Here is an 18,566-nt window from a genome sequence, read left to right as displayed (position 1 = left end):
TCCACCGCACATACTTGCGCACACGCACAGGACCTTGTCATCGTGCAAAGGCCAACGTGTCGTACAAGGTGTTGTAATTTAAAAAAAAATAAAAAATAAATAAAATAAAGAGGCAGGTGAGCGAGACGGAGGGTGGTCATTAAGAGGAGGTCAGACAAGCAGCCATCGGTGGCCGTGTTAAACGTTGACAGTGGCCCCGCGTAACGCGCTAAAGGTGACAGCCTGTTAACTCGGACCCAGGGAGGCAGACGGAATCCCGAGGGAGGGTGAAAGGAGGTGAATGAAAGGGCTCGGCTGAGGCAGACAGAGCGTGTCGAAGCGGAGTAGTGCAGATGGCCGTCGTCTCGCCAAAGTAAAAGATGGTGGAAGCGGAGGAGAAGCAAAATGCCATATGGATGTGTGATCTTCCCTCCTGTCTCCTCGCTCTAACTGCCTCTCTCACTGGGGAAATATTATTTCATCTCGTCGGGAGCGCACCATTCCTCATTCGCCCCAACGTTGTTTAAACATTTTCCAGTTCATTTTACGCCGAGATTATGGCACAAGCAAAAGTAATTTTGCTTTTAATTGCCAGCTCCAACAGCTCCCTGCAAAGACGCGACAAGGAGAGTCCAGAAGTTTCATCAAAATATATTGGATTGCTCTTTTAGCGAATGAGAAACACCATGTGGTCGGCTGCCGTCCTACAAAAAAAAAAAAAAAAAAAAAAAACTCAACCTTTGATAAAAACACCAGAGAAACTAGACTTGCCAGTCGACGGCTCGCTAGCTCGTGCTAGCGTTGAATGCTAATGACTTCGCGGTCTCTTCAGCTGCATGGCTCCATTTCTACGAATACATAGAAACTGTGCGTCTTCAAGAAAAGAGGTTTCAAGCTGTTTTTGCCTCTCGCAGTTTATCTTTACTGTCAAATTAAACATAAATTTGCCTTGGGATACCAGCTACCGGAATGACAACACACAATGCAAAACGCCAAAGACAGGCTGATGGAATTTGAATAAATGCTGCAGTAGTTCTAAACCTTTTAAACAACGTATATTTGAGCACTAACGGTAGCAACACAGCATACAAAAACTCTCTCTCTCTCTCTCTCTCTCTCTCTCTATATATATATATATATATATTCTTTATGCTTTATGCTGAAAAATGACTAACAATGCTGCAGTTTAAGTTGTGAAACTCTTCTTCGATGTCTGTCCAATACTGCCCCCTGGTGTCCACATCACAACAGAATGAGCACAACGTAGGGCGGATTAATGGCATTAATGGGGAAAGATGATTTGATATACAATGTATCATAGAATCATAGAACAAATCATAGAACAAATCAACCTTGTAAACCAAGGCACCACTGTATTACATAAAACCAAAAGCCCATTTGAAATGAAGAAATTAGGTCGGAATTGGTCATCTGGAAAATATTTTACTGAGTTTAATACATCTAAAAAGAGTGTAACTTTTTTTTTTATTGTTCTGTGCTTTTTTTTTTTTATTGTTCTGATCTTAGAAAACATGTTCTGACCCCAACTAAGAGATCAGATATATGTTAATCCAGTCCAAAAGGCTTTACGCTGGCTCCCAGTCAGATGTAGATTCGACTTTAAAGTTTTGCTGCTGTTCTATAAATGGATGGATGGTTAGCTCCTGAATAAACCAAAGAAATGTGCATGGAATGCAAACCTAGTAGAGCTCTGAGGTCTGCCGACTGGTCAATTAGTGGAGTTCAGAGTTCAAAGCAAACATGGTGAAGCAGCATTTATCTGTTATGCTGCACGCAAACGGAACAAGATGCCAACGGTGGTGTCAGACGTTAAAACCAATACTTTTCCCCATTTTTATGATTAAGGTCTTTTAAATCATTTTTTAAAATTAATTTAGCAAATTCTGTAAACTACCTTTTACTTTTGTACTTTGTTTTTAAATGTCCTTAATTATTTTGTCTGTAAAATCCTTTTAATTATTGTATATGTAAATAAAGCTGCCACGTCTTGTTTTGTACATTATACAAAATTGTACGTTTGTGCTCACTCAGCGGATCAAAGTTTAGAATGTGTGATACAGAAGGCCTTGTATTTTGCATTACTTGCATTTGCTCGACGAAACCTCTCCTCGTTCCTGAAATAATTAAACTCGAGTGATGATAGTGGGAAAGAACACAGTGTGCTTTTTGTGTGAGACTCAGTACGTGTAATTTGACATCAAGGAAGCATTGACGCATTGTTGCTAACTTACAATGCTGCCATCAGCGCAATCACTGATGATTGACAGCTAGGCATGGGTGAGGTTGGCGTGCGTACTGGGATTAGAGGTGGCAAATCCAGGTCCAGAGAGTAAAAACCCTACCACAGTACAGGTGCGCATGTGTGTGTGTGTGCGCTCGATATCTGGTCAGAGGCACAAAAATCCCAAATTAAATCAAGGATGGGAATGATAAAAAAAGGGCTAGTAAAAGGATTGGTGCAGCAGAGAAACGATAAAGATGGATAAAGATAACGAGAGAGAGAGAGAGAGATCTGAGAGAGAGGTGATTCCATCCAGATTAGAGTGTAATCCCGCTTTGAATGGATTCTCTTGGATTACAGCTTGTTCTATTAAATCTGTCACTCACTCAACACACTATGTAGAGTAAGGGAGTCAGCCAGTGTGTGTGCCAGTTTTAAGCCTTTTAAACGAAACTGCAAGGACCTAGAGAGCAGAGGGATTTGTCTCAAATCATCTTTTGACATTGAAATGAATGGAAATGCCATTAATCCGTTCCAGCATGTCTTGTTCAACTATTCATGCCAGTGACGTATAGTGACAGGCAGGACAAAATAATACTTTCCCATCAGACGACAACCTGTGGATCAACCTGTTGCCATTCGCGCAACAGAACATTCTTGTCTTCAACTAAACGGGGTCATATTTCACACTAAGCCAGTTGGGGAATAAATTAAAACGATGTCATCATTATTTCATTCAGTCTTTGTTAGGACAGAATGATTAAAAAAAACAACTATTCTCAATAAATGTTTGGAAATACTGGTCTAATACATTTGCACAGTACTCGGCATCAAGTGGGGAATTAAACAGGCAAAAAGTGTAAGAATGTACAAGGAAGTCAAAAGGAGAAAAACACCAGCGCTATATGGAGATTTTTATTTTTTTTTGCCGAGAAGGTGATCATTTGCCTCGCTGGCTTGAGGATACCGCATGCGAGAACGAGAACGAGGCGAGTGTTTGTGCATGTCACCGCGCTCATTAATGCTGCACGCTGACAGCTAAGTGTCACGGTCTGACTGCGCTAGCCTCCCAACGCCGCTACATCACCACCAGCAGCACCAGCAGGCAAGAAATGACCCCCCCCCCCCCGCCTCGACCCACGCACAGCCATGCCCTGTTTGAAATATTCATCCCTCGCTTCTGAGTTGCCAAAATCCTCCGTCTTCCTTCTGAAGAGGAAGGAATAAAAGAGAGGAAACTGAGTTTGTTTAGAAAATTATTTTTAGTACGGCGTTACTTTTACAATGCTGCGCGACACGGGCCACAATGACATATTGAGGTATCGTCACCGGCACGACAGATTAAAGAGTGCGCAAGTGTGTGGCTACAACATGGTAAACGTGATTGTTAGTTTTGATGGAAGCTTGAGGGCATGAGTCCTACATAAAAAATAAGATGATCAAATATTTAAACTTACACTACTCTAAGAGGATAAGACAGAAAAATAAGATGATCAAATATTTAAACTTACACTACTCTAAGAGGATAAGACAGAATATACAATACAACAATGTACCCCAGTGACGGTAATAGAGTAGATCGTCATCGAGTACAGTGGATGCTTCAACGGGAGATTGTGGAATGTGAAAAAAAAAAAAGGAAAAAAATCGAATCTATATAGCAAAATATAAGAACCTGTGGATGCTGAACTAAGAGTGTATGGAGGTCGACTTAACAAAAATGACTTAGGTTAAGCTTACTTTAAAAAGGCAAATTAAACATAAACAAAGTTGTTAAATTAAAACGGCCATCACTTTTGAGTCATATAAGCATTCACACTGGCTTTGAGTGGGAAATGAACCTGCGCTGCTTGTGTGGCAGTCAGGCGGATGAACCACTAACACCATTAGTGACTCCTGAATCCAATGATATCACAAGTCTGTTTATGATTCTAGCCAAATAAAGCACCGCCGGGTGTTTTATTGCCCTGTCAACACCTTTCTGTTTCCACTCCGATCTGAATCTGTTTAGCGTTGTCAAGGTGAGCAGTTTTAGTTTTAAACTTTTTTATAACTCATTCACTTCTAGCCATTTTCACTGAAGCAAAACCCTTCCCAGCTGCTTTACTGGATTTTGACTGATTTTACAAGGCTAACAAAAGATTGTGTTATATTCAGGGATGTGATTTGACCAAAGTGAAATTATCTGAAAATTTAGCCGGGGGTCTGGGGGCCGATGGCACCCAGCTAGGTCCAAGCCCCCCGGAGCTCATGGGTTTTCCGTGTTTTTAAGTACTTTCTTTTTTTTTTTTTTTTTGTTTTTAAGTACTTTCAATGCACTCACATGACAAAGAAATAGACAAAACAACAGCATAAATTTTCAATGTATATTGAACTATCCCATATAAAATGGCAGTTTTAGTCAACTCAAAATCAGTCACATTCAAAAACATTGGACTGCCTTTGCTTTTAAAAACTATCACTGAGAATATCATCATATCTAACTAATGTGATTACTAAGTTAACACATAAATAATGTTGAAGAGTTCAAATTTCATGAACAAATAATTGTATCATGACCAAATGAAAAGTAACTCATATTAGAGCATACCAAAAATGTCTTTGTTATAGCAGAAGATGTTATCTGTCGGAGTCATGTGCATACACAATGAACTACAAAAAAATAAAAAATAAAAAAATAAAATCGGAATTTTTTTTTTTTGGGGGGACATAAAAAAAACGGAATTCCGCGAATTAGCGGAAAAATCACATCTCTGTATATTGCTATAAAAACATGAAGAAAGATTAGAGTCTCTTCTTTCATCAGGAAAAAAAGTATATTTGTATCTGTTTCCGTTTTGTAGCAATTACCAGTAGAAAATAGCCAAGTTTCATCATTATTCACAAACCTGTTCAAAACATTGGGGGGAAAAAGCTTGTTGCAACATGGCCCAGGTTGATCTCTTATACTCTGCTGCCACCTTCCGGCCGTTTTTTGTAATAACTACCATCGCTTTAAGTGACGTCTTCAGGTCAGAGGCTGCATCAAAGCCTTCTGTATGCTCCAGCATTATTTTTTTTTTAAAACGTATACATACGTTTTTGGGACCATGGCAATATTTAAAATAGAACGTTTTTATACGTTTTTGGGAGCAAATGAGTTAATAATGTTCAACTGCTATTAAAATATTTGAACTGTTAGGAAAGGTTTTATGTTTTGCAGATTGCGTCCCACTCTAGTCATCAAATACGACACATTTTCATTCCCAGTGAGATGCCGAAAAGTGTATAAGAGGATCAGACTGGCACCTCAACAACGTTGTTGGAGTCAATCTCTGGTAATACAGTCTGGTGACGCTGTCAGAAGACATTGTTCAAACAGAGCTAAGTGAGTCAGTCAGCTGGAAAGTGCGACAACACTAACACCCTGTCACTTAAACGACAGGGAAGAGCCATCTGAAGAGCGGACGGATAAACCTGCAGGTCATCTTCTTTTAAAGCGCCTGCAATCAGGGGTCGTTTTTCCCCTGTGGGCTTTCCTGGAATACAATGCAATAAATGCTACGTAACCGAGCAAACATTTATACTTATACAGTTTACAGTTTATAATCCTGATGTTGACAGTGTGACTAATTCCTTATTTTTGATTTAGTCGTGTGCTGCTTCTTTGCCTTGAGTCATATTCATCATGGGTATACCAATGTTCATACTACACTTATCAGATGCTATATTGTACATCCGCCTCTTTTTTTTTTTTTTTTGATACATAATAAATACCCTACTTAGCATCCAGCTGTGTGTGCGTGCGTACATTTCAATCCCTCCCTTAACGCTGCCTGGCTAACCTTGCTTTTTCTTTGTGGTGAGCAATGAGGTCAGACACTTGACACCAATTAACGGCGGTGTACATAATTTACATCCTCATCATAATGTGAGCTGAACCGAAAGGAATAACACGAAACAACAGGTCCTGTCCGAGTCAGTCACCGTGTAAGACTCCGCAGTACAACAACACTGAAGGCCATTACATTTACTTAGTGTTCAAACCACATATAAATCGTATGTGTTTTTCCATAGTTAGTTATTCATGATGGCTGTGAGGTTGCAATAATGGGACCACCCACCACCGCTGACAGTGTGACCGCGAGCATTTAGCATGGAAAAACCCTTCGTTCTGGAACAGCGGTTGACACATATATTGTGATCCAAGGAACAAAGAGAGACGACACATGGGTGTAAATGTCAATGAAAATGAAAATGAAAATGAAAATGTAAATGTAAATGAAATGTTGTTACCTGTTGACCCTCGGCTCTTCTTGCCAACTGTCGGCGAGAGGGGTGAAAAGCAAGAGGGAGAAGAGAACAGAAATTGGAGTATTTGATTAAACATGTAGAGTAAAAATTTTAAAAACAGGTGACATTATTTGCTTCTCTTATTACTCGCAACAATGTAAACTGGAAACAAGGCAGCCATTTTGTCACTTGCTGTCGACTGAGGTGGCAAATCCAGGTCCAGAAAGTCAAAACCCTGCCAAAAGTTTGGCTTTAGCTAGCTACCTCCCAAGCTAGCTCCCATGGTGCTTGCTTACCTACTAGGGAGCTAGCTATCTAGCTAGCTAGCAACAGGGGTTAAAGCCAAACTGTGGTAGGGTTTTTACTTTCTGGACCTGGATTTGCCACCTCTAATCCCAGTTGCTCATGGCTCGGGTAACGACCAATCATGACTCAGCTTGCGGGCGTTACGTGGCCAGATACAGAAAAAAGGTAGCTGTGATTGGTCGTTACCTGAGTCCCGAGCAACTGTGATGTCATTTTCAGTGGGTAACAAGTGGCAAAAGTGTTTTTTTTTTTGCTGATTAGTTTCTAATCCACAGACGCAACATCAATCAGAATGTCTTGTGCGGGCGCATAGAACATATTGTAAAAAAATTGTTGGGTTGACTCCCCCTTTAAAAAAAAGAAAACGCTTATTCATGACATCTCTAATTTAAACAGAATTGTAAAGCGTCCATTCTTCTGAGAGAACTTTCTACAAAATGTTGGAGTGTGACTGTGGGAATTTTTGCTGTTTGATTGGCTCGAGGTCAGGATTCTGCTCAAGTTCTTTCCCACCCGACTCATTAGAGTCAGAGGCGGATTGAGTCACTGAGAATGAGAGTGGGTGAACACATTTTTTTTTGGTATTTTTAAATTAAGTGCAGAAAAGAAATGAGAGAAAAGAGATATCTTTTTAGCCTTTAGCTGGTATGAATGAATGAATGCTATTTTATCATCTTTCAGTTGAAAGATTTGAAAAATGTTTGGACCGCTATTTTCACTAAATTTTCACTTTGTCTATGTTTACTTTTAAAAATACTTGTGTACATGTGTTCCTTTCACCAAAGTTGGATTACAAGAAAAAAAACAAGCTACATTTTGAAAAAAAAAAGAAAAAAAGGCACACGCTTGAAAGCAGCATTACAGTAGAGAACACATTGAAAAGAGGCTACGGTAGCTCAGCCCAAAATAAAATAAAATAAAGACATTACTGAAAAAGATGGAATCCCACAAGACAAGCTCGTGCTAAACCAGGCTCTTGTCTGCGGGCTTTGTGTGACCGCTGCAAGTCGATCGTACAGCTTGAGAAAATGAAGGCATTGGCATTTTGTTGGCCGGAAATCTGCTTTGGCTCCGCATCTATCAATACAGCAGCTTATTCATACTTCTATTTTCATGCACTCAGCGCTTGCATATTCCAAGTGCGTGCGTGCCTCACGACTGTTAGGTGGACATTGTGCAACAGGCCCGTAAATTAGATTCCGATGAATCACATCGCCGTCGACTTAGCGTTTGCTCGGTGGCCACGCACGTACACAAGGACGCACGCGCACAAACCCACAGCGCCGAGCAGCTGAGGAGCGAAGCGAAAGCACGCAAACTCAAAACAAAAGATAAAGCGGAACGGATTAACGGAGGAGTTAACACTGCAGGCAGATTTCAGATATCGGAATTGATGTCATCATAAAATAAGACCAATTATAGTAAAACAATGAGATCGACAAGGCAAAAGACTTTCTAAGTGATTTTTTTAAGCAACCCTCTAAGTCTTGTCTCAGAGGTATTAAAGCAGATCTCTGTAACGATTTGGCCAAAAATATCTTTACAATAACCTTTTTATATGACCATTTATGACGCTTTCTAATGAGTAGATTAGCACCTTAGCTATTCACAATGGCTACTCCTACAAGCCTCTGGCCAATAGTTTTCAGACTAGATTCGGGTTCGAATTTGCCACTCTCTTGTCTGCGGATGTGAGGTCATGTTCGCAGTGTGGATGTGAAGAAGGAAGTGTGCAGTTTCATTTTCAGGCCACAGGTGGCAGTAGCGATTTGAAACTGAATTTTCCGTCTTAGTAGCTTTAAAGTAACAGAATAAAACAGTTAGTCCCAAACAAGCAATTTAACTGGATAAGCGTAACAGACAACACAGCCGTTATTTGTTTTATTTATTTATTTTTATCAATGTTGACCGCTGAGATGTTAGCTAGTTAGCATGTCACGCTAATGGCTACCACCAATGTTTTGCTGTTATTTGTGTTGGCTGAGCTGAATAACATGTATGGGAATTTATTGTCTGTTATTATTGTTAACAATAAATGACCAGTTATGAAATAATCTTCCATAACATTTGATACTTATAAGATCATTAATCATGATTATGACACCATAGCACTCATTCAACATGATATCAGCAGTACAATATATATATATATATATAATATCGAGGTGTGGTGTCCTGCAGGTTTTAGATGTTTCCGCTTACCAACACACCTTCTACTAAATATCAGGATCGTTATCAAGCATGCTGATGAGCTGATTATATGAATCAGGTGTGCTCGTGGGAGGAAATATCTAAAACCTGCAGGGCTCCGGACCTCGAGAACTGGAATTGGTGAACCCTGATATGGAAGTTGACTTTGAGATGACTGCAAATGACACCGTCAATCAAAAGTAAACATCTTTATTTTGGCGAGGCAGATTTTCCTCATTAGACAATATGGCGTATATATATATAAACTGCCCCCCCCCCCCCCCCCCACACACACACACACATGTTGTTTTAATGGCTCCCTTTAACACTGAGACATTTGATCACCGTGTTCACAGGTGGTAGATGAAAAACATTTCCAGATGTAAACAATAACGTTACACTTGCCGTCTATTGTTCTCGAGTGGCACCGAAAGGGGGTCACTGCCAGAACTCTCCAAAACGCACAAACTAAAACACACACGCTTTGGTTTTGAGGCATTCCATTCTGTCCGTCCGCATATTTAAGTGATGTGTCACAGTACGTTTTCTCCAGTTTGTACAATATCCCTAACAGGGACAGAGGGACGACAATTCACCCAACTTCCCCAAAATATCTTAAAATGCCACCGTCCAATTTCAATTGTTTTGTTGCCTTTCCCGTGTCGCACAAGTTTTAAAATTTAAATGCAGTTTGATCCCATGTGAAAATATTTGTGGCCCCCGGGTGTGATTTATATTCATGAATTCAACGGTGTGTATTAAGCTGCCCGAAGGACCCACAAACAAGCAGGTCACAACCACGTCTTCATGGTGTGTGTGTGTGTGTGTGTGTGTGTGTGTGTGTGTGTGTGTGTGTGTGTGTGTGTGTGTCGTTTTTGTGGTTCTGTGTGGTACCTGCCCTCGTTTAATGTGTGTGCGTCAAGGTTGTTATGTTTGTCATGTCTTATTGTGTTGACCCGAGTCCCCGCGGCGAGTCACCTATTAGCTGAGGTGACTTTACAACCCCTCTGGACACACACACAAACACACACATCCACACACACACACACACACAAGCAGACGTCCTTTGACCTTGGTGGCAGCCTCGCTTAGTCACAAATTTTTCTAGCGGGACATTTGGGAGTTTTCTTGCTCCCTGGTGTCTCCAACCTCCAAAAACCTCTCGCGCTCCAATTTACCCTGTCAATCTCATCCACATTTTTTCTAGTCATATTTGAAATTCATATCAAGCAGCATACAGACGTACACAGGGATGTGATTTGACCAAAGTGAAATTATCTGAAAATTTAGCCGGGGGTCTGGCACCCAGCTAGGTCCAGGGTGTTTCCGTGTTTTTAAGTACTTTCAATGCACTCACATGACAAAGAAATAGACAAAACAACAGCATAATTTTTCAATGTATATTGAACTATCCCATATAAAATGGCAGTTTTAGTCAACTCAAAATCAGTCACATTCAAAAACATTGGACTGCCTTTGCTTTTAAAAACTATCACTGAGAATATCATCATATCTAACTAATGTGATTACTAAGTTAACACATAAATAATGTTGAAGAGTTCAAATTTCATGAACAAATAATTGTATCATGACCAAATGAAAAGTAACTCATATTAGAGCATACCACAAATGTCTTTGTTATAGCAGAAGATGTTATCTGTCGGAGTCATGTGCATACACAATGAACTACTAAAAAAAATAAAATAATAATAATAATCAGATTTTTTTTTTTTTTTGGGGAGATAAAAAAAGCGGAATTCCGCGAATTAGCGGAAAAATCACATCCCTGCGTACAGTAACACGTTGGTTTCCAGTGCAGACAAATTCATAGAGTTCCGCACACAAACACACACACACACACACATACCGTCGAGGGTGCAACAACATACTGGTAAAATAATAGGCTGGCAGCCGTTTTTGACCTCGGACCCCACAGTGATTCCTATAGGACTCATATTCTTACAGAGGTCTCGCTTTGAAACACCAGCCAGTGAACAGCCGAGATAGTAGGCGGCATGTAGCTTTAAAAGCACAGAGTGGGTTTACGTTTTGAAAATGGATTGTATTGTCAAAAAACAAAACACGCACACACACAGATCCTCCCATTGACTCCTGCAAGGATGCAGCTATCCGTCGGCAGCTCGGACACGGCCAACGCTTGACCTTTCCAATTTTCCATGTCAATCATGCCTGCGAGCACGGCAAACACGCAGACAAACAAAAATCCAGTCTCCCGTACACGCGGTATTGGCAGCCGCCGATCACACGTGCGCAGAATCCAAAACGTCAAAGACTCTGACCTTCAGTTTTCTCTTCATCAGTGCTATTTGCCTCAACCACTTGTTATGACCCCTTGATAATCAAAGCTTGTTTTTCACACTTGGGATCTAATGCCAGACACTTGTTTTGTGTAATTAGCGCTTGTGACATGAAGAGATTTGGGAAAAAAATAAACACACGCGTCAGATTACAAAAATAGGGAGAAGCCTTTTGGATGTAAGAGAACGTGACGCCTTTGACAACCCATATTAGGTCACTTGTCAATTGTGTAGATTGGACTTAGAATTGTAATGTACTCCTCTATAGGCTTGATGAAGCAGCATGTGGCTCATTCCTAACAACTGTAATTGATGGTTGGCGATCTGCTCAATGCAACCTCCCCCCATCCATGTCATTTGGAAAGTGACAATCAGGTGCTCCTTACTCCTCCCAGTGCACTTCGCAACCAAACGGACTGATGAAATCGCCCACCTTAGTAAAATCTAGAAATTGCAAAACTCACAGAAATAGTTTCTGACAAAGCCATGACATCATTGCTTTTCTGTCCAAGATTCCGCCAAGCCGAAACTCCAACCCGATAATGCGTTAGGACCGAGATAAATCTCGAACAAGACGGATTCAATGTTTGAATCTGCTCTAATCGGACAAGCTGCTGCTATTTCTACTGTGAAAGCTTGATTTCCGGGCGTCACAGGATGCGTACAGTGGCATATGATTGAAGTGAATGACTCCGGCACCAAAAATAGAACAGCGATGGTTGGATCTGGCTTCGGTTCCTGAAATCCAGGCTGCGTCACGTTGCCAGCTTTATACAGCAGTCTTCTTTGACTCGAAATATTTTTCATTTTTAAAGTCAAACTAAGTTGAACATATCTGGTGCAAGCTCTGATAATTACATTTATGCTACCGTATTTAAATAACTTTAACTTTTAACTCATTCACTGCCATTGACGGCTATAGACGTCAAAAATTCATTTGAACTATTTCTATTAGTTTCACATTTTTTCCACTTTTGTTAACAAGAGTATGAAAACTTCGATTTTTTTAATTGTACATTTAGAACAACAAATAAAATGTGTGATTAATCATGAGTTAACTAGAGAAGTCATGCGATTAAGTACGATTAAAATTTTTAATCGCCTGATGCTACTAATTTTTTATATATTTAAAAAAAAGAAAATATTATTAAAAAAATAAATAAAATAAAAATAAAATTATTGTTTAAAAAAAAAGAAAAGATGATTAAAAAATATATAATAAATAAATAAAATTATATATATATACCTATATATATATATAAAAAGATTATTAAAAATTAGGGGCGTCAGGCCAGGTAATTAATCGCATGACTTCACTTGTTAACTCACGATTAATCACAAATCTTATATCTGTTCTAAATGTACAATATTTTTTTTCTAAGTTTTAATACTCTTTTATCAAAAGTGGAAAAAAATGTGAAACTAATTGAAATAGTCAAAATGAATTTTTGGACGTCTATAGCCGTCAATGGCAGTGAATGAGTTAATTGTAGTGGTGTGTTGGGCAATGAAGGCTGCATGTGTGAGTAGCCTTTGAATTCGGACAGCTTTCACGCTGTGTTATTCCGCCCTGCAAATGTAGCCTTTGAGGGACACAGCATGTGAGTGTATTGATTGCATGGAGATGTGATCTTTTCCAATTCTTAAAAGAAGAGGTAGGAAAAAACAAATGAGTGTTTGCATTCAAATTACAGCAGGGATCAGTAAATCTAATGTTTGAAACAGGTGTAGCTGACACGCAGTAGTGTGGGGGGGGGGGGGGATATTTTTGAGCCACATGTAGGTTTTTAGTCCCGCTCCTGTGGATCGCTAAAAAATAATAATATAAATTATTATTTTTTGTTTTACATTTTAATTTTTCTAGATACAATATTCTTTAAGCGAATTAATGATTAAATAAAAAACGAATAATTAAATATTTAAAAAAAATGTTGAGTCCAAATGTTTAAGTAAAAAGAGAGAAGAAAGGTAAATGAAAAAGTTTTGAAAAATACCTAAAAATGTCTAAAAAGTGACCATAAAATGTCCAAAAAGGAAGAGGAAAAGCAGAAAATTACCAAAATTGCCAAAAACATCAGAGAATTGTTTTTTTTTCTTTAAAAGAAGGCAGAAAAGAAATCCTAACATTTACCATAAAATGTCAAAAAAAAAAAGAAAATAGCCATAAAATGTCCAAAAAGGAAGAGGAAAAGCAGAAAATTACCAAAATTGCCAAAAACATTAGAGAATTGTTTGTTTTCTTTAAAAGAAGGCAGAAAAGAAATCCTGACATTTACCATAAAATGTCAAAAAAAAAAGAAAATAGCCATAAAATGTCCAAAAAGGAAGAGGAAAAGCAGAAAATTACCAAAATTGCCAAAAACATCAGAGAATTGTTTTTTTTTTTTCTTTAAAAGAAGGCAGAAGAGAAATCCTAACATTTACCATAAAATGTCAAAAAAAAAGAAAATAGCCATAAAATGTCAAAAAAGGAAGAGGAAAAGCAGAAAATTACCAAAATTGCCAAAAACATCAGATAATTGTTTTTTTTTCTTTAAAAGAAGGCAGAAAAGAAATCCTAACATTTACCATAAAATGTCAAAAAAAAAAAGAAAATAGCCATAAAATGTCCAAAAAGGAAGAGGAAAAGCAGAAAATTACCAAAATTGCCAAAAACATTAGAGAATTGTTTGTTTTCTTTAAAAGAAGGCAGAAAAGAAATCCTGACATTTACCATAAAATGTCAAAAAAAAAAGAAAATAGCCATAAAATGTCCAAAAAGGAAGAGGAAAAGCAGAAAATTACCAAAATTGCCAAAAACATCAGAGAATTGTTTTTTTTTTTTCTTTAAAAGAAGGCAGAAGAGAAATCCTAACATTTACCATAAAATGTCAAAAAAAAAGAAAATAGCCATAAAATGTCAAAAAAGGAAGAGGAAAAGCAGAAAATTACCAAAATTGCCAAAAACATCAGATAATTGTTTTTTTTTCTTTAAAAGAAGGCAGAAAAGAAATCCTAACATTTACCATAAAATGTCAAAAAAAAAAAGAAAATAGCCATAAAATGTCAAAAAAGGAAGAGGAAAGGCAGAAAATTATTAAAATATGATCATAAGAGTGACAAAAATGTCAGAAATTGGCAGAAAGGCAGAAAAGTCTAAAAATATATGAAAAATGAAGTATGAACAATAAATAAGAAAAAAAAAAACAGAAGACAGAAGGTTGAAGAAAATGAATCTCAAAGTATTGAATGCTGTATTCTTTTTGGTTATGGTGCAACTCTAATTAGCACTTGGGCCCTCAGTACATTCTAACACTAACACACCGTTTTGTTCATCACGATGTTCAAATATTTTGCGGCTCCAAACACATTTTTGCTTATTTATTTGGCCTAAAATGGCTCTTTTAACAATAAAAGTTGCAGACTGCTGCCCTATAACGTACTCAGCATTTCCCTCATTTCGCAACTTCTGACAAGCCAAATGTGAAAGCACAACGTCGCTCTGGAGGCTCTACCTAGCGGCGAAACACCAGATGGAGGCACGGCGTCAACAGAGACCATCCGTCCTCATCTAATCAGGTGCTTTTCTCCGTATAAACCCCCCACCCCCCCCCCAGAAAGTGCCGAGGTAATCCTCGGCATACATCATGCTCCTTCATTGTCTCGCCTCCTTTGTCTTTATGTCCTGGGCGCTCTTTATCGCCTCATTCTTGTCCGGTAGACGCGAGTAAGTGAGCACAGCGGACCCTCGGCACAAGTAAATGTGTTGGCATGTGCGAGGATATTGAATTTCAAGTGTCCCCTTAAGGAAGGAGGGATATTCCGGCTTAGTGTTCATGACTCCTTGCGTATGCCCTCCACTTTTTTTGGCACCGTCCGTTCAGACACGGCTGGCGAGCGTAGTAAAGGCCGACGTGGCGCTTTGAGTCCTTGGGTGCTGTGCGGCAAGCAGCCGGCGACACATTTTAATGATTTCCGCTAACAATGATGGCGAAGGGAAATGTGGCATTGTTGCCGCCGCAGCAAACCAAGAATGAAAAATAAATAAATAAATCAAGCCGCAAGTGGCAATTCACCCCATTTTTCATTGTGAATCCTCAAACGTTAACGTCATGCTCCGCCCTCATGACATGGCATCTTGTATACTTGCTTTCGATTGGAGCTCACTTGGACAAATTCCATAGTAGCGGTTTGGATTTCACCCAAAATGTCTGCTTCACATTTAAATGGCAGATTTCCTCTTCAATTCCGGGCATGAGTCCTTTAGGCTTTTCTATGCGTCTTGTCGTTCTCACTCAATGTCAAGAAAATCAGTGAAACTAGTGTCATGTTATTTTTCCTACTGATTGAGTGTTTTGGGTTTGATGGGGGGGTGGAGGCATGTTCGTGACCCCGAAAATATACATTTGGAGTCTTTAGGCATGTCTAGTCTATTCTGTTCCTCGAAATAAAAATTCCAAGAGGGCCCTTGCACCGCCTGCTACTTGGGCCCAAAAAAGGAAAAAAAATGGTAAACTATGCCTATGTTTATGCATTATTAATATATCAGGAATGAATAAATATGTAGATGGGAAATGAAAAATTTATACGGATGATGTAATACAGCAGAGAGACAGAAATAACAGCAAGTTAGGGAATGCTGCTTATAACCCCCAAAAATTGAGAAAGCAAAATTGACGTTGTAGCCTTTCATCAGTCTAGGAAGCATTTTGGGAACGACATGCCTTCAAGAAATTCAAGAAATGTAACCATTCAAAAGAGCAAAGTAATTATTATGGAAAAGCCCAAATCAATATAATGAAAGGTACATACATAGCGGGCTTTTCGTCTCGAATGCGGCAACGTCAGACAAATATGCACCCAAGTCGGAATGTGACGATACGTAGTCTCACATGCAGTTACATATGTAAAAAAATAAATAAAAGCATTGCTATAAAACACAATATATGCTCACTGAAGAGGTGTGAATCCCTCCAATAAATTTTGATTCGCAATGACGGTTCATTTTTAAGTGGAAGTGTTCAGTGCAGTGGGATTATGATTTGAACGAATGTTCCAGGTTCTAATTTCACCTTTCACCGTCTCATCAATATGCTGAAAATATGTTAATGGTTTCATTTTAAAGGAAAGAAGTTACAAGCATAACATGTAATATTGTAAATGAAAGTAATTTGGATTTAAATTTGGATTTCAATGACTTGGTAGTTGTAATTGCAGACAGAAACAATTTTATGAGTCAGACAATTTGTGCTTCTGAATCAAATCCTGATTGCTTATGCTGTTTATTTTCCCTGCTTATCTCCCTTGCAAGGTTATTAGTCCCACATTCGGGTTCATAATCATCCTCTATTTTACACATCTGCTAATAAATCTCTGAAAAACGGAAGCATGTTACTTAGTTAAAGAATAGCACTCGGGTATGTGTGCGTGTGAGCGCACACTGTCGGTCAAACACGGTGCTAATTACCATTGCGTAGCAGGGAGTGTTTCATAAAAAATAAAATAAAAAAAATAAACTTAAGCAAAGCATAATTAGAGGCATTTATGTTGTCAGTGTGTGAATAATCTCGGATAAAAATTCAATAGAGACTTTTTTTTTATTATTCTAATAAAACGTCATTTTCCCGGTTGTCCTACACAGGTAGACTTTTTTGAAAAATAGTCTAATTTAGATTTTTTGTCCTCAATATTGTAAATGCAATTTAATATGTGATTATTTTTTCAAAGTCCTCTTCGTCCCATGTATTTTTTTTTTTAAACAGAGATTTCTCAGACATAAAAGTTTTGAGTTGTTAAAATACTGAACAATTTGTTTGCCGCACTGTGCACCGTTGTGGGAGGGAACCTAGCTGACTCACAGCCAATAGAAGCGGCTCCCCTATGAATCCATTCAAAATTCAGCCTTTACATTATCAAACATCCTGCATTATTTGTTTTATTATATATATTTCACTGTTTAGTGTGTTAAAATGTGCTTTCCATTTCTTTCAGCATTTTTTTGTCCTTTTTATTTATTCATCACAATTAAGAGTTGGTTGGCCTACTATGTGTTGATATTGGAACCCATGACCTCTGGGGCAGACGTAGTAAGCCAAGTTGCCAACGAAGTGTTCCAATTGGTTGCGCCCGATGCTAACTCCCTTCCGAGCACCTTGCACACTTGCTGACTCACAAGTGAAGCACACGTGTTTGTGTGTCTTTTTGCCGGTGTTTATATGTAACATGATCACTCATCTGGCCCCAGTCCCCCGGCAGGAACAGTTGGGGTCCGCGTCTGATTAATGGCCTAATTGATTAAGTGGCTCGGAGATTGATTGTTTGGGTCTGGCCATAACAGATTCATTAGAGCGGCAATAGATCAGTGTGATCTGGCTGCAGCTGTTCCGCCTGGCTTGGGCAGCCTGGTAATGGCCGTCATCTGTCTGTGGCTCACACTATGGCCACATACATACAAAATGCACATGCAAACACACGTACGCTGTGTACGTACGGTGTGTTTTTGAACGAGCACATACAAAGAGTGACACAGAGGTAAGCAACAGAGACTATATTTGGATTAAAGGCCCCGTTGATCTATTCCTGTTTTCAGAATCCCCTTTCAGTATTCATTTCACACTCCGCCTCTCTTTCTTCTCATTTTTGTCCTCAAACTAGTCCCACTTTTTGCACCATCTTACTACTTTTTTCTTTTCTTTTTTAACTTTGCCTCCAACACCTTTCCTGCCTCCTCCATTTTCCCCCCTCAATCTTAAATATGTATATATATATAATGTTAGACTTTGGTGTTGTTTTTCAGTGAAACAATGCTTAAAGAGATGCAAGAGATATAATTGATGCCCCCCAAAATGTTGATTGCCTATCTCAATAGTTTATAATGTAACTATGATCCCAAATCAGTTTGATATCATGTTACAGAAAATATTTTTTTTTCCGACCAGGCACAACCTGGCTCAGGAATTTAAATAAATAAATAAATAAATAAATAAATAAATAAATATATATATATATATATATATATATATATATTTTTAAAATTATTATTATTTTTATTTTATTTTATTTTTTTAAATTTTATTTATGCTGAGCTAAGCAATCAATACCCTCACATCCTTCTTTTCCCCTCTCTCGCCTGAACTCTGCGTGGACTTTTCCCCCTTCCTCAGCACCTCATTATCTCGTGTTCCACCCTTCCTTTAGGTTTCTTTTCTTCCTATACAGCGTCACACTCGCTTTGACATTCAGCCTCATCATTCACCGGCGCGTCTGCCTCCCCGTTTTCT

The 18,566-nt window shown here is 38.7% G+C and overlaps 1 protein-coding gene across 2 annotated transcripts in view; it reads right to left on the bottom strand.

The window, feature by feature from the left end:
- Window positions 1–18,566, bottom strand: part of sdk1b (sidekick cell adhesion molecule 1b) — a 278,501-nt gene that overhangs the window by 106,909 nt on the left and 153,026 nt on the right. Inside the window, exon 7 of one of the 2 annotated variants that reach the window (XM_077570574.1) lies at window positions 6,497–6,523. The exons of the other annotated variant lie outside the window; for it this stretch is intronic. Coding sequence (XP_077426700.1) covers window positions 6,497–6,523 — 27 coding nt within the window. The remainder of the gene's footprint in view (window positions 1–6,496; window positions 6,524–18,566) is intronic. 2 annotated transcript variants of the gene reach the window in all.

This window comes from Vanacampus margaritifer, chromosome 7 (genome assembly GCF_051991255.1).
Source record: "Vanacampus margaritifer isolate UIUO_Vmar chromosome 7, RoL_Vmar_1.0, whole genome shotgun sequence".
NCBI classification, from domain to species: domain Eukaryota; kingdom Metazoa; phylum Chordata; class Actinopteri; order Syngnathiformes; family Syngnathidae; genus Vanacampus; species Vanacampus margaritifer.
Note: the sequence above shows the minus strand (reverse complement) of the source record. Positions and strands in the feature narration are given on the sequence as shown.